This window comes from Anser anser (genome assembly GCF_964211835.1).
Source record: "Anser anser genome assembly, chromosome: 1".
Taxonomy (NCBI): domain Eukaryota; kingdom Metazoa; phylum Chordata; class Aves; order Anseriformes; family Anatidae; genus Anser; species Anser anser.
This window is the reverse complement of record NC_139720.1, coordinates 188,848,474-188,860,878: the sequence shown is the minus strand read 5'-3', so window position 1 is coordinate 188,860,878 and position 12,405 is coordinate 188,848,474. Positions and strand designations below refer to the sequence as shown.

Below are 12,405 nucleotides of genomic sequence, written 5' to 3'. Positions count from 1 at the left end.
ATTACAGCCTCATTTAATTTTTGGCATTGAGTCTAGTCCTTGTATTCTGTCATCTTCATCTGACTTGCAGGATAAGTGTACTTTGCAGGATGTTTTGTGCTTCTTGTCCAGCTGTTCACTGGGGCTATGCATTCATGGGTATGCAGACAGAACCACACAGTGCTCCTTCATGGAGAGCTACATGATCTAGGCTACCGGGGACACCACAAGTATATAGACCTACAGTATAAACACAGTTGCAGGTGCTGAGGAAAATAATTAGGTGAACTATTATCCTCCTTATTTCCCTGAGTGCTGAATTCACATAACTATTAGGGAAGAAGCACTTTTCTGTGGATCTTGTGATTTGTACAAGCAGCTAGTTTGTTATTTCTTAAGTAAAGACAATCCATTTATATAAATACAAAGTATTGGGAAGTCTGAGAATAAAATTAAAATATGCATGGTGAATTTCTGTATTAGTATAGCTCACCTTGCAAATTGTATGCATTTGTGATCAATGCCATCTCCAAGTTGTGGTGGATTTTGAGGAGAAAAAAAATAAATGCTCAGAGCTAGGGATTAGCACTGAAGAAAGAAGGTGATAAAACATTTTGGAAATGGTGAAATAGTGTGAAGAGAGCATTTTTTTCAACAACTTCTCTTGATACACAAGAGCTAAAGGATCATGCAATGAAATATATTAATTTTTAGACCAGCGGTCTAGTAACATACTTTTCCATAAGTTATATGAAATTAAATTGTGAAGTTTATTACTGTAGGAGAGTGTAGGAGCCAGAAAAATTGAATAGATTAAGAAATATAGGCCACGTTTGGAAGATGAAGCTCCAGGAGTATTAATCATGGTGGTCTGGGTGCAATTTCAGGCTCAGGAATTCTCTAACCTAGTGCTTTGCAAGAAACTAGGAAAGTATGCTAGGGGAACTAGCTTGTTTCTCTTTGTTTTTTCTTAAGCACTGCAACAGAACAAGAAGATTAATTTTGTTGTTCTGACCAGTATGTAATTTCATGTTGTAAGGAAGAAAGAAACTGAAGTTTCACTTCTAGAGTAGACAAAATCTATACTTGTTGCAAGAACTCTTGTGACACCTAAATATTTATTAATTACTTCGTTAATTACATAAATCTAATTACTTCCCATAGAAATGAATGCAGTTCTTTTTTCTGTTTTTAAAATTAATCTAATAGTATGTAAGGGCAACAGTGCACCTCAGATGGTTCATCTCGTGTCTGACTTGGGAGGACTTCATTTTTCTCAATGGAAATTGCGTGTGCTTAAATTACTGATCTTCCTCTGCCTAAGTCTTTATTGCCATTCTGATGATTTGAATGAGTTAATAACTTAAAAAAAACTCTGCCTTTGGGATTCAAATAAGGAAGTGGAGAAAAACATAATTACTTTGTTTTATCAATATTTTTTTTTTCCTCCAAACAATTTTTATTTATTTTATTAAGTTTTTAAAAATAAAAATTCTCACTAGCTAGCAGTTATTAATCATATTTTTCTCGCTATTTCTGCTTTTGTTGTGTTTACAGAGTAAAATATTCAGTGTTGCAGATTCCTCCCCATCCCCCCCTCCATCCAGAGAGCCCACTGGACCCTAATAACACTAAATAGCTTTTTAATCCTGTTGGACAACGTGTGCTGCTGTGATGTACTGGTCTTATATTTGCTTCTGCTGAAATTGTGCGCTCTGCTTCTGGTGATGTTGCACAGGGGACGAACTTTTCTTCAGAAGCGGTAGTAGGAAAAAAGAACAACACAAGGCTGAAAGAGAATAAAGGGGAAAAATAAATTGGAACCCTAAATGCTTCAGGAAGAAATACACCTTTTGAATAAGGTTTTGCTGTTTTCTAAACTTTTCTGGGAATGCTTCTGTATTTTTTGACTTTAGGTCAACTTGATGGCATGGTTTTCTCTAGAAGATATATGAAGGCCTACTGCCAGGCTTTCATTAACTCGACTGAGACTGTGCATTGGGAGAATTGACAAAGAACTTGAATATTTCCTTCTCACACCCTGAAAAATAAAGCATTGGTTTACTACCTTTACTTATAACAAGTACTATTGCATTGCTTCTGATAGATGTTGCACAAACACAATTCTTAATTTTGTGTATTGAGGTCTTTTTTTTTTTTCTTTATAGATGGTTGTGAAAACTTTCATGGATATGGACCAGGACTCTGAAGAAGAAAAGGAGCTCTATCTAAATCTTGCTTTACACCTTGCTTCAGATTTTTTCCTCAAGCATCCTGATAAAGATGTACGTTTGCTGGTAGCTTGTTGTCTTGCGGATATTTTCAGAATTTATGCCCCTGAAGCTCCATACACTTCACCAGATAAACTAAAGGTAAATTGAATTAACCTATTTTTCCATACCAATTTTTTATACTGAATGATTAATATAATTGTTTATAACATTTTTCCCCTCCATTTATTTCTAGTTCAGCCTGAGCCATCCCAGGCTTTCACTTGATTCTCGGATAAGGGTGTTCTGTCAGGCCGGATGCTCATCAGATAAATTGATATATAGTACATCTTCCAATAACTTGCAGGGCTTTGGACTTATATTTAAAATAGATATTTTATTGAACTATGATCAGGATTTGCGTATACTGGACTGTTACTTTACAATAAAAGCTATAGATATGTCTGTTTCTAATCTTTTGCAAGATGGCCAATTCCTTCACTCGGGAAAACATCTCTGCTGTTTCTAATTAAACTACCAAGAGATGGTCAGTGGATTTTTGTAGATAAAAGCTACAGAAACAAAGAAAAAATATTGCTGTGTAGAGGATAATTATCTCTGATGTGAGCTGGAAAATTCTGCAATTACAAGCATTGTTGATCCCACTAGATGGAGATGGTTGATTGAGAAATACCAGCTTTGAAAAGGCAGTACTATCTGCCCCATTTGTTTAAGGACGTTTCATTTTAGGTTGCCTTTTTTGTTGTTGTTTTTCTCCTTTTTTTGTAGAAGTCTAACTTCCTTTACAACTTAGAATATCAAACAACTTCCTTTGCACACTCTGAATCTAGACTGATTAACTGATTGATATAGAAAACCTTGCAGGGAAGAATAACACTAAAAACTTGCATTTTTTTTTGTCTCCTTGACTTAAGAGTGTAGTACACACACATACCCTCATTCCCCCCCATCATGGTAGGGTAAAAAGATGGTTGTGGTGGCAGGGGAGTGGGAGAAATGACTCCGTTTTTGGTCTAGTGATTATGCTGACAGTGCTTCATAAGTAGGGTGAACAGTATAGTTGTAAGTGTAGTTCATGCTTTGTTACCTGACGTACTGGAGGGAGACTTAGAGATTTGCTAGGTGTGTTTTCTTAATTCTAAATTCTTGCACTTCTGATTACACATAATTTAGTTACCTTACTTAGTGATCACATCATCTCCTTTCACTACTGGATTATGTTTAAATCTGTTTTTAACGCTTCCTGACTTCCAATTCAGTTTTGAGTGTATGTTTTCCTTCACTTGTTAGGTTTATTTTTTTCTTGAGTTGGGAGTTTTAGATTTTGTTATATATAATATTGGAAGGTTTACGTTACTGATCTTCTACTTACAGCATAAGTGTGCGACTAGTACTTGGACAGAGCTCTGAAGAGACTATGAACTTCCTCTGTCATCACTGAGTTCCGTAATCTGTGCAGATCTCAGAATTCAGTCTCTTGATGTAGATTTCTAAACACTTTCTGAGAAATAAAAATAGGATAAACAATAGACCTTTGCTCAGGGCTGTTGAGGTAGATTATTGCAAACCAGTTTCTGCAGAACATAGCTTTTGTGGTTGCAGGACAAGCTCTGATAGAAATCTTGAAGAGTTCCCTCCAACTTAAGACAAAGAGGTAGAAGGAAGAATGCTTCCTCTTGGGTTATATCTTGGCACTATTTCTACCCACTACTTAATATTATATCCATAATGCAGCTTTAAGAATCTCCTTCGGTATGTACAGCACACAAGTTGAAGATGGAAAAAGGAAGTGATGAAAAGGTTAATTTCTTGAGAGGGGAAAACCAGCAATCTTAAGTGTTTACTCTTACTTTGTACCCTCTGTCACTTGAACGATGTGAATTTACGGAGAGAAGGGATCAGAATTTGAGGATCCCCTCTCTTGTGTATCCTCAGTATAAATCTTAAATACCTCACTGAGTACTGAAAGGTCTTTTCCAATAGGAATGGAAAATGCTGTGACTGGGGTAAAAGCAGAAACGAAGCAGGACTGCTCTTCTGGGATGTGAGAACTTTTACCTTAGGTCCTCAGTCTGGGGAAAGCCTAGAGCCCAGCTCTGATTTTCTTGGGGAAGGTGTTCTATTCACTGCTGTGTGTCAAAAAACCCCAACACTTGATGGTACTCTTGACTCAGCTGAAATCGAGATGTTTGAGGGTGTATATAGTAGCAGAACTTCAAGTATCTGAATGTGTTCTGTGGTGAAAGCTATGGCTCTGATACACACTGAAGCCATTATGTGGTTAATTGGTATCAAGACAACAATCCACAGAAAACATCTGATGTTCTTCCTAAAGTTGAAGCATAAGCACTTGTGGTTTTAGAGTTTGGGTTTTAATGTATGCTTGCTTTATGGAGTCTGATGTGAAGCCATATTGTCAAAGCTGTGGAAGTGTTGCAATTTCTTAGCTGCAGCCAAAGTTAATTTATCCTGTGTTTTACGTTTATAAATGTGTGTTCAGATAATATATGCTGTATGCTCAAAGAAAGAAAAATCTTTGGGTCATCAACACTATCAACACTAGATACTCAAAATCAGCAGATACTTTTCAATCTGTCTTGCTTCCTTTAAAACAGGAATAGGAGGAAAAAAAGGAATGCATTATGAACTTTTCACACTCTGCCATTATTTGCAAAGCATTCAGCTATTAGACATATTGCCCATGTATGCTATTTATTAATATACGTATTCATGTGCAATACAATGTGTACTTTATTAGGAAAACTAGTTTTGATCTCAATAGGACCTTTGAATTACGTTCAGTAAATAAAAGTTGCATACCAAGCTGCAGGATTAAAAATAGAGATACTTTGTTAAATGAACACAATCCATTCTTGCAATGATTGAGGTTCATCTGTACAAGAAGCATTTTCAAAAAGAGCCATTATACTTAGAGCACAAGCTCTAAAATGAAGTAGTTCTTATGTTTGGCATGGCTCATTCTCCCAGATGCTCGTTTTCTTTTTTATTTGAATCTTAATCTTGGCTGAGATTGAGTTTGGATGACTGCGAAACTTCACAGCACCTTGTGGCCTACCAGTTCTTCAGCTAAAGGAACTCCTTTCAGGTGGGCTACTGGCCTGCTAATGGGGGAAGCCCTACTTTTAAAGGGGGCGTTCTTCAGACTGGTGTCTCTGAATTCTTTTTAGTGGTTGGAGTCCATTAGGTGTGTCCTTTGAACTGCATCTTCTGGTTTAATTTCAACCAAAGAGTCCAGTTCATGTGCTCTTTAACTGATCTGAAGCGTGAACCACATGCACAGCCTTCTGATCATCCCTACTTAACACTTCAAAGGTCCAATCTTATTTGAACTCAAACACTAATGTAGCTGCATCTTTGAACCATGTGCTTGCTGGACTTTTTTTTTTTAACCAAGATACGATAGTGTCATGTGTAATCTAAGTCTTGGTTTTACCTAGAAGAGTAAATGCTTGTCTTATTCACTAAGGCTGGTATTTTGTTGTCATAGCCTTAGAAAGACGGAACCACGTTCTCATTTTTTGTCTGTTTCATTGTTCTTCGGGGAATATGGGGCAAGGTTGAATGGTCATTTGAAAACATCATAGAAAAGCTTTCAGGGGCAGGAGGGGAAGAAGCTCATAAGCTTTCCATGTACATATGTGTATCCTAATGTGGAAGTTATATTACAATTCCTTTCTTCTAAATAAACTTCTCAGGGCTAATTGTAAGGCTTTTGTGTATTTATGATGACTTTATATACTTGGGAATTTATTTTCACCTAAATTATTAGATAAATTGTTATGGATACACTTGAAGTTGAGAACACTATCTCTGAATGATGATGATACTTATCAATCTTTTTGATTTGATTTAGTAGTTAGGTATTTCCAGGTATTCATTGTTTAAATGTAAAAAGCATTTTAGAAAGACACCTTCTTGTGTGTTTCCGTTCTGTTCATGATTGGCTGTTCCTTCTAAACTGCTTAAATTTGTTTTGTGTGAGACTTTTTCTAAAGAAGTCTTGTGGTGCTGAAAATTGATATGGAAAGCAGGGGAAACCTGGTTTGTTGTTTTTACCTGTCTTTTGCAAGAGATGTGGTCTGTCAGTAGCATGGTGATTGAGACATGCATAGATGCTGCAGTATAAGCCTGTTAATAATACTCTCGGAAAGCTGCAGTTGGTTTCTGCTTTTCCTCTTCTCTCCAGTCCAAACCTGTTGTAGCATACAGTAAAAATGTAAAATTCGTTGTCCTTGTGAATAACGTTTTCACTTCTGCAGCATGTCAGGCAATTGCAGTTTTGTTTGTCAAATTGAGTATTTTTCTTTGGAAAATAAAATTTTGTTTCCTCTGAAAAATGGCACTTCCTCAACGCTTTATAAAGAGGTGAAGCATTTTAAGATTACTCCTTGATATACTCTGAGATATTTTGTAGATTTTGGGTTTTTTTGGACAGTGAAATAGTGTCTGTCATTACTGCATATTTTGTACTGTTGAATATTAGTGATTTAAACAGGTAATTACTATAGCTTTAAAAGTTTCATTGCAGTTGATTAGATGTCACTTTTTCTTTTCAGGATATATTTATGTTCATAACAAGGCAACTTAAGGGTTTAGAAGATACAAAAAGCCCCCAGTTCAATCGATATTTTTATTTACTCGAGGTAAGCTTGATAACTTATCTCGTGATAAATCTTAAATGTGATTTTTAAACTAAATCTTTTATTCACTGCTTCTATGTTTTTCCTGTTCAACTTAGAACATTGCTTGGGTGAAGTCGTATAACATATGCTTTGAATTAGAAGACAGCAATGAGATTTTTACACAACTGTACAGAACACTGTTTTCAGTAATAAAGTAAGTACTGTCACCACGATTATTTTATTGCATGGTTTAGGTGAGTTGTTTCTCACTTACGTATTCTGTCTATTGGGTAACTTTCAGCATTAACAAGCTTAATTTTGATACCCCCTTAATTCAGTTTAACTAAAAGCAGCAGTAGAAATGTAACAGACTGTCAGTTCTGTCTTTTTTAATTTAACAAGATACACTGCAAATTGTCTGTTTTTTCCAATTAAATTTACTGTGATTGTCTTTTAGTGCATTTATTTTACCATGTTCTTGAAATTGAAGGTGAATGGTACAATGTACAGTTCTAAGAGAATTGGAGGATTCTTGCTATAAAAATCTTGGATGGGGCCAGTGGGTACCAGAAAGTGCTGCTGGAGACCATCTGGTCCACCTCTCCCTTCTCAAAGCATGGACAGCTGGAGCAGGTTGCCCAGAAGGTTGCCAGTTAGGGTTTGAATGTCTTCAAGGATGGAGAACCTGTGGCCTCTTGGGGCAATCTGTTCAGTCACCCTGACAGGAAAAAAAAATCTTATGTTTAAATGTTATTACCTGCATTTCAACTTATGCCCATTGCCCCTTGTCCTGTCACTGGGCACCGCTGAGAAGAGTCTGTGTTTTGTCCTGTACTCCCAACATATTTAAATACGTTAAGTTGTTCCCAAACCCTCTCTTCTTGAGGCTTTAAAACAAAAAATAAGCAAGCCAGCTCTCATCCTCTCCTTGTAAGAATGCTGCTCCAGTCCTGTAATCATTTTTGTGGCACTTTGGACTGACTCCTTCACATCCATGTTTCTTCTGTACTGGGAAGCCCAGCACTGGACAAAGTGCTCCTCCATGTGTGAACTCAAAGGTGTTGAGTAAAAGGGAAAGACTTTCTAATATTCCATTTTATTCTTACTGTAGGGCCAGATACGGTCCATTTTCTCTTTTAATGTAGTAAACAGATAGGGCATGAGATTTGAGAACATTTTGAGAAGTGGTGTGTGCAGGACAGAAACCTAAGTAGTTTGACTTTGTAAGGAAACTTGTGATTTGATCAATATTGTTCTTCCTTGTTTTTCTTTGGTATTACCTTGAAGAACATTCTGATTGGAAGTTTCTGTTTTATACAAATGGTACACTAAGGATTCTTGTTTTTAATTTCAGCAACGGTCATAACCAAAAAGTACACATGCACATGGTTGATCTCATGAGCTCTATCATTTGTGAGGGAGATACCGTGTCACAGGAACTTTTGGATACAGTGTTAGTTAATCTGGTGCCTGCACATAAGGTAAGACTTAGTAGTTTAATTTGTTTTGATTAAAATTTATTATATATATGTATACATTCAGATATTTAGATTCCACTGAGAGAATAACTGTAGCAAATGTGTTCCTCTCAGTTGGATTTCTTTAGCAAAGAAATCAGTTTAAATGGCTGTAAAATTCAGTATCATTTTATTGCTTTGATTCACTTGGCATAAATCAAAGTATCAGCAAAGTCATTTTAAAGCTTTAATGTTATATGAATTTACAGTTTTTTGTTACATGGCCAATACTGGCAGATGTTTTATATAAAGACGTACATTTGAAAAATGTCTTTGAAAATTAAAAAAAAAAAGTCTTTTGAAAAATTTTTAATTAGTGTAATGCTGTATCAACAGTTCAAAATATTGTGCTGCCCTAAGCAGAAGAGAAAAAGTTATAAATGTTGACTTGATGTCATTGGAAGCGTGTCAGCATGGTTTTGATGTAGGCCTAGAACAAACTGTTCAGAAACAGCGGTGTCTGAAGAACCCAGGTTATGGGAATTATCTAGGAAATGTGTACTTAGCTGGATTTTGGACAGTTGTGCATGTCCAAAACAGCTTTTTTTTTGGGGGGGGTGGGGGGGGGGAGTGGGGAGAAGGGGATATTTTATGGAAGAAGACTTTTTTAATGCTTTTTAGAAGCTGTAATGTGAGTGGATGTTAACTGAAGGATTTTTGCTCTCTGAAAAATGTAGCAAGTAGCACAACGTGTTGTGCCTGTGGTAAGGCCATCAGTTTCAATAAATAATCAACGTGTTACTTATTTTTCTACTAACAGTGAAAGGCAAAATGTTTTGTATAGGCTAATCTCTTTATTTTAATTTGAAACGTTTTAGCTCTGTCATTTAGGGGTCTACTACTTTTAAGCTGGGACCAGGTTGAAAATTGTGTAGCTAAAACTCAGGTTTACAAAGTAAAGCCTTGGAATACAAGAAATAAAAATAAGAGTATGCAGTATACATCAGTTTGTATATTCTCAGTTAAGCACTTGTTCTTTGTTTCGTTGTGTGACCTGTGTTGAACTTGATTCAGATGTATTGTTTTTTATGATTCAGGCTTAATAAACTGATTTTAAATTGAGTAATTTGTATCCTGTTAGTTTGGCTGTAGCACGGAAACAAAATTGCTTTATAATGGATTTAAAGTTATTGACTGGGGACATTTTATCGGGATAAGGAATTTGCGGTTTTGTTTTCTTCTGTCTCTGATTGAAAAAAACTTTGACTCTTTGGATAGGATACTAGTTTATAGGTTGCTTTTTAACTGAAGTAGTTTTGTAACTTTGGTCCATGTCCTGAGTAGTTTTAACTTTGTTTTAATTTTTTTACCCTTTTTCACATTAATGGAAAGAAGCTTCTAAGATTTTTGTTTCATCTCAGTATCTTCATATAATGTTAATGTAAAATTTTGGAGCTTACATAGCAGCTACAGGCAATGGTTAGGTGGATAATGTCGCATTGGGAGCATGTATTGAATTCAGAGTGAGAATTTTTCCACTTGTTTCCACTAAGCATAAAACCACAAGGGGATTAAGTTTAAGGTCCACTGTAGGAAAGAACTATGATTTGGCTGATCTAGCTGTTAGGCTGTACGGGCTATACAAAAGGAAAATCCAAAACCAGACTGACCAAAAATGACATGATGGCAAGTGTTGATGTAATGGTAAGTAGTGAATCCTTATCTAGCTGGATTCCCTGGGAACCAAAGGAATATTTTTGATGGAGTGAAAAAAGCATAGATTTGTTATTAACTCAGATTTGCAAATAATCAGATGAGACGTATGTGAGACAACGATATTCACAGCAGAAGACACAGGCAAAGCATGAATTTCACATACAGCCAGAAATAGTGTTGTACACGTGAGGGACCGTGGAGTGAACTGAATGATTGTATTCCGGAAAATAATGATACAGCTAGTACAACTTCTGGTGTATAAACGTTTGTATTGGGTAATGGTAGTTTGAAGACTCGAGGAGCTTAATTTTATGTATTTTTTAATTTTTTAATTTTTATGTAATTTTTCAAAGGAGCAGTCTGTAAGTGTGCATTGGGAACAGAAGGTTCAAACAGCTCCTCTAGCTTTGCACCCTGGATGCTAAGGTCCAGTGGCTGGGTTTTGATACTAAAATTATACGAATATTTTTTAAGAGTTACAGTAATTAAACGAGCAATTTACTAAAGGTTCCTTCAGTGCTGGTTCCTCTTAAAATCAAGGTCAGTGTTTCTCCTAAGAGAAGTGCCAGATCTGGTCCATAGTTCTGTGTGGTAAATCTAAGTAGCAATGGTGCTAGCAGGATGACTGCAAAAACTCCGGCATAAGGAGCACAGCAAGAATCTGGTATGCTATCAAATGTCTGCCTGCCATAATAATAATAATAGTAATTACTGATCTAGTCTAAGATGTTCTAGCTCCCTTGAGTTAGTAATGCATCACTCTTGGTCAATAAGAGCTGCGTTGATGTAAATATGAAGGAAAGTGGCCGATGCTAATACCAGAAAACAGGTACGTTAGGCTTGCTTGAGTAGTAGTACAGCAGAGACCGGATAATAAAATAAAACAACAAACTTAATTTGTTGGACCATGTGCCCAGCTCTGAATTCCTTTGCTGTTTAATCATTTTCTTGCTTTTGTGGTTTGGCTTCTTTGTTCCTTTCTACGAACTCCAGTGAAATTCCTGTGATAGGATTATATAAAGAGGGAATAAAATTTAGTTAAGAGGGAATGAAATTTAGTGAACTAAGCCCAGAAAAGACCAGAGCGAAGGGAGAGGTAGTCAATATAAAAATTCAAGAAAAATTAATAGCTTTCCTTTCTCTTTGAATTGTCTTTTTAGCTTATAAAACCTTTATGGTAGCGCCTGCAAACACTTTTGTGTTTGTGCAGTTCGTTAGCAGGCAAATTGTGCTTTATTTCCTTGAGTGTTTGCCAGTGTGTTCCTTTTTCAGCCTCAGGAGTACTACAGGGAATCCCACATGATTTACATGCTTATCGTCCTAGGAAAGCGATAGTGACAATTAAATTCCTAACTGGCTCTATTAGAAAATTGCTTAATAATAAGTGTTATCTATCTTGGCAACACTTCAGCTCAGCTTTCTCTGTATTGTCAGCCATCCCTAAAAACCTGTTTTCCCTCCCTCTCCCTCAGAAGAACCAGAGAATCTGTTCAAGCTGCTTGTGAGGTGCTCTTGGGTGCCGGTTCTACTGCTGTGCCCTTGATAAGAAGGATCAAATTGAAGGTTCTTCTCTAATTCTGAGAAAATGATGTTTAAAATGTATTTTTTTTAGGAACTTTGGCTCTAGATATGGTTTTGACACTTTGATTTTAGTTGTACAGTTAGAAAATTAAGGACTGGGTTGGTGCTAGCTAGTCTTTTTGAGGAAAAATGAGGGACCTGCATTAGTTTTCTGCTTTTAAAGTGTGAGTACAACTTATTTCACTAATAATTGCTTTGAGCTGTTAAATTGGACATTATGGGGCAACTGGAAAAAGTAACTGGGGAAAAAAAATCAGCAGCGTGTATTTCCACTGCTACCAACCCCGTTGTACCAACACCACTGGGTTTTGGCTCTGGGGCAAAGCATCCTGGAGAGCATTGCCCATCGATCCCCAAACAGGTCTGTGCCGCGCTGCAAGGGAGGCTGCCGCTGCTGCTTCTGTCTGCAGCACAAGTTTTCTCCAGTTTCGCTGGAGAAGAATAGCTATGAAAAATAAGGTGACAAAACTTATTTTTTTATGCTTCTGAAAGATATTGATGTTAGCAATATGTACTCAAAAATCATGGTAGGAGTTCACACAGCAGAGAGATCTTACGGTTGGTGAAGGTGGTTTGTCTTTTGAAGGTTATTGCTGAAGGCTTTCTAAGCTTAAAAAGCCAATTGAGTCAATTGGTGGTTTCATTTCTACCCATTTTGGGACTCTTGAAAGCTTATCCCCACGGGATGCTTCTGTGGTGTTAGAGGCATCCTAGTTGATTGTCCCCATCAGTGAAGGCTTTCTTAAATCATTAAAAGATCTTGAAGTACATATATTTTTTTATTCCTGAATGTGGAGA

General features: G+C 36.5%; 1 protein-coding gene across 5 annotated transcripts in view; it reads left to right on the top strand.

The window, feature by feature from the left end:
* Positions 1–12,405, top strand: part of PDS5B (PDS5 cohesin associated factor B) — a 111,840-nt gene that overhangs the window by 24,158 nt on the left and 75,277 nt on the right. For 4 of the 5 annotated variants that reach the window (XM_083803441.1, XM_083803440.1, XM_083803438.1 and 1 more), the window contains exons 3-6: positions 2,148–2,351; positions 6,788–6,874; positions 6,970–7,067; positions 8,208–8,334. In XM_083803441.1, the coding sequence (XP_083659567.1) occupies positions 2,148–2,351; positions 6,788–6,874; positions 6,970–7,067; positions 8,208–8,334 (516 nt within the window). Of the gene's footprint in view, positions 1–1,686; positions 1,842–2,147; positions 2,352–6,787; positions 6,875–6,969; positions 7,068–8,207; positions 8,335–12,405 lie in introns of those variants that run through there. The other variant, XM_083803439.1, reaches the window with a different exon arrangement.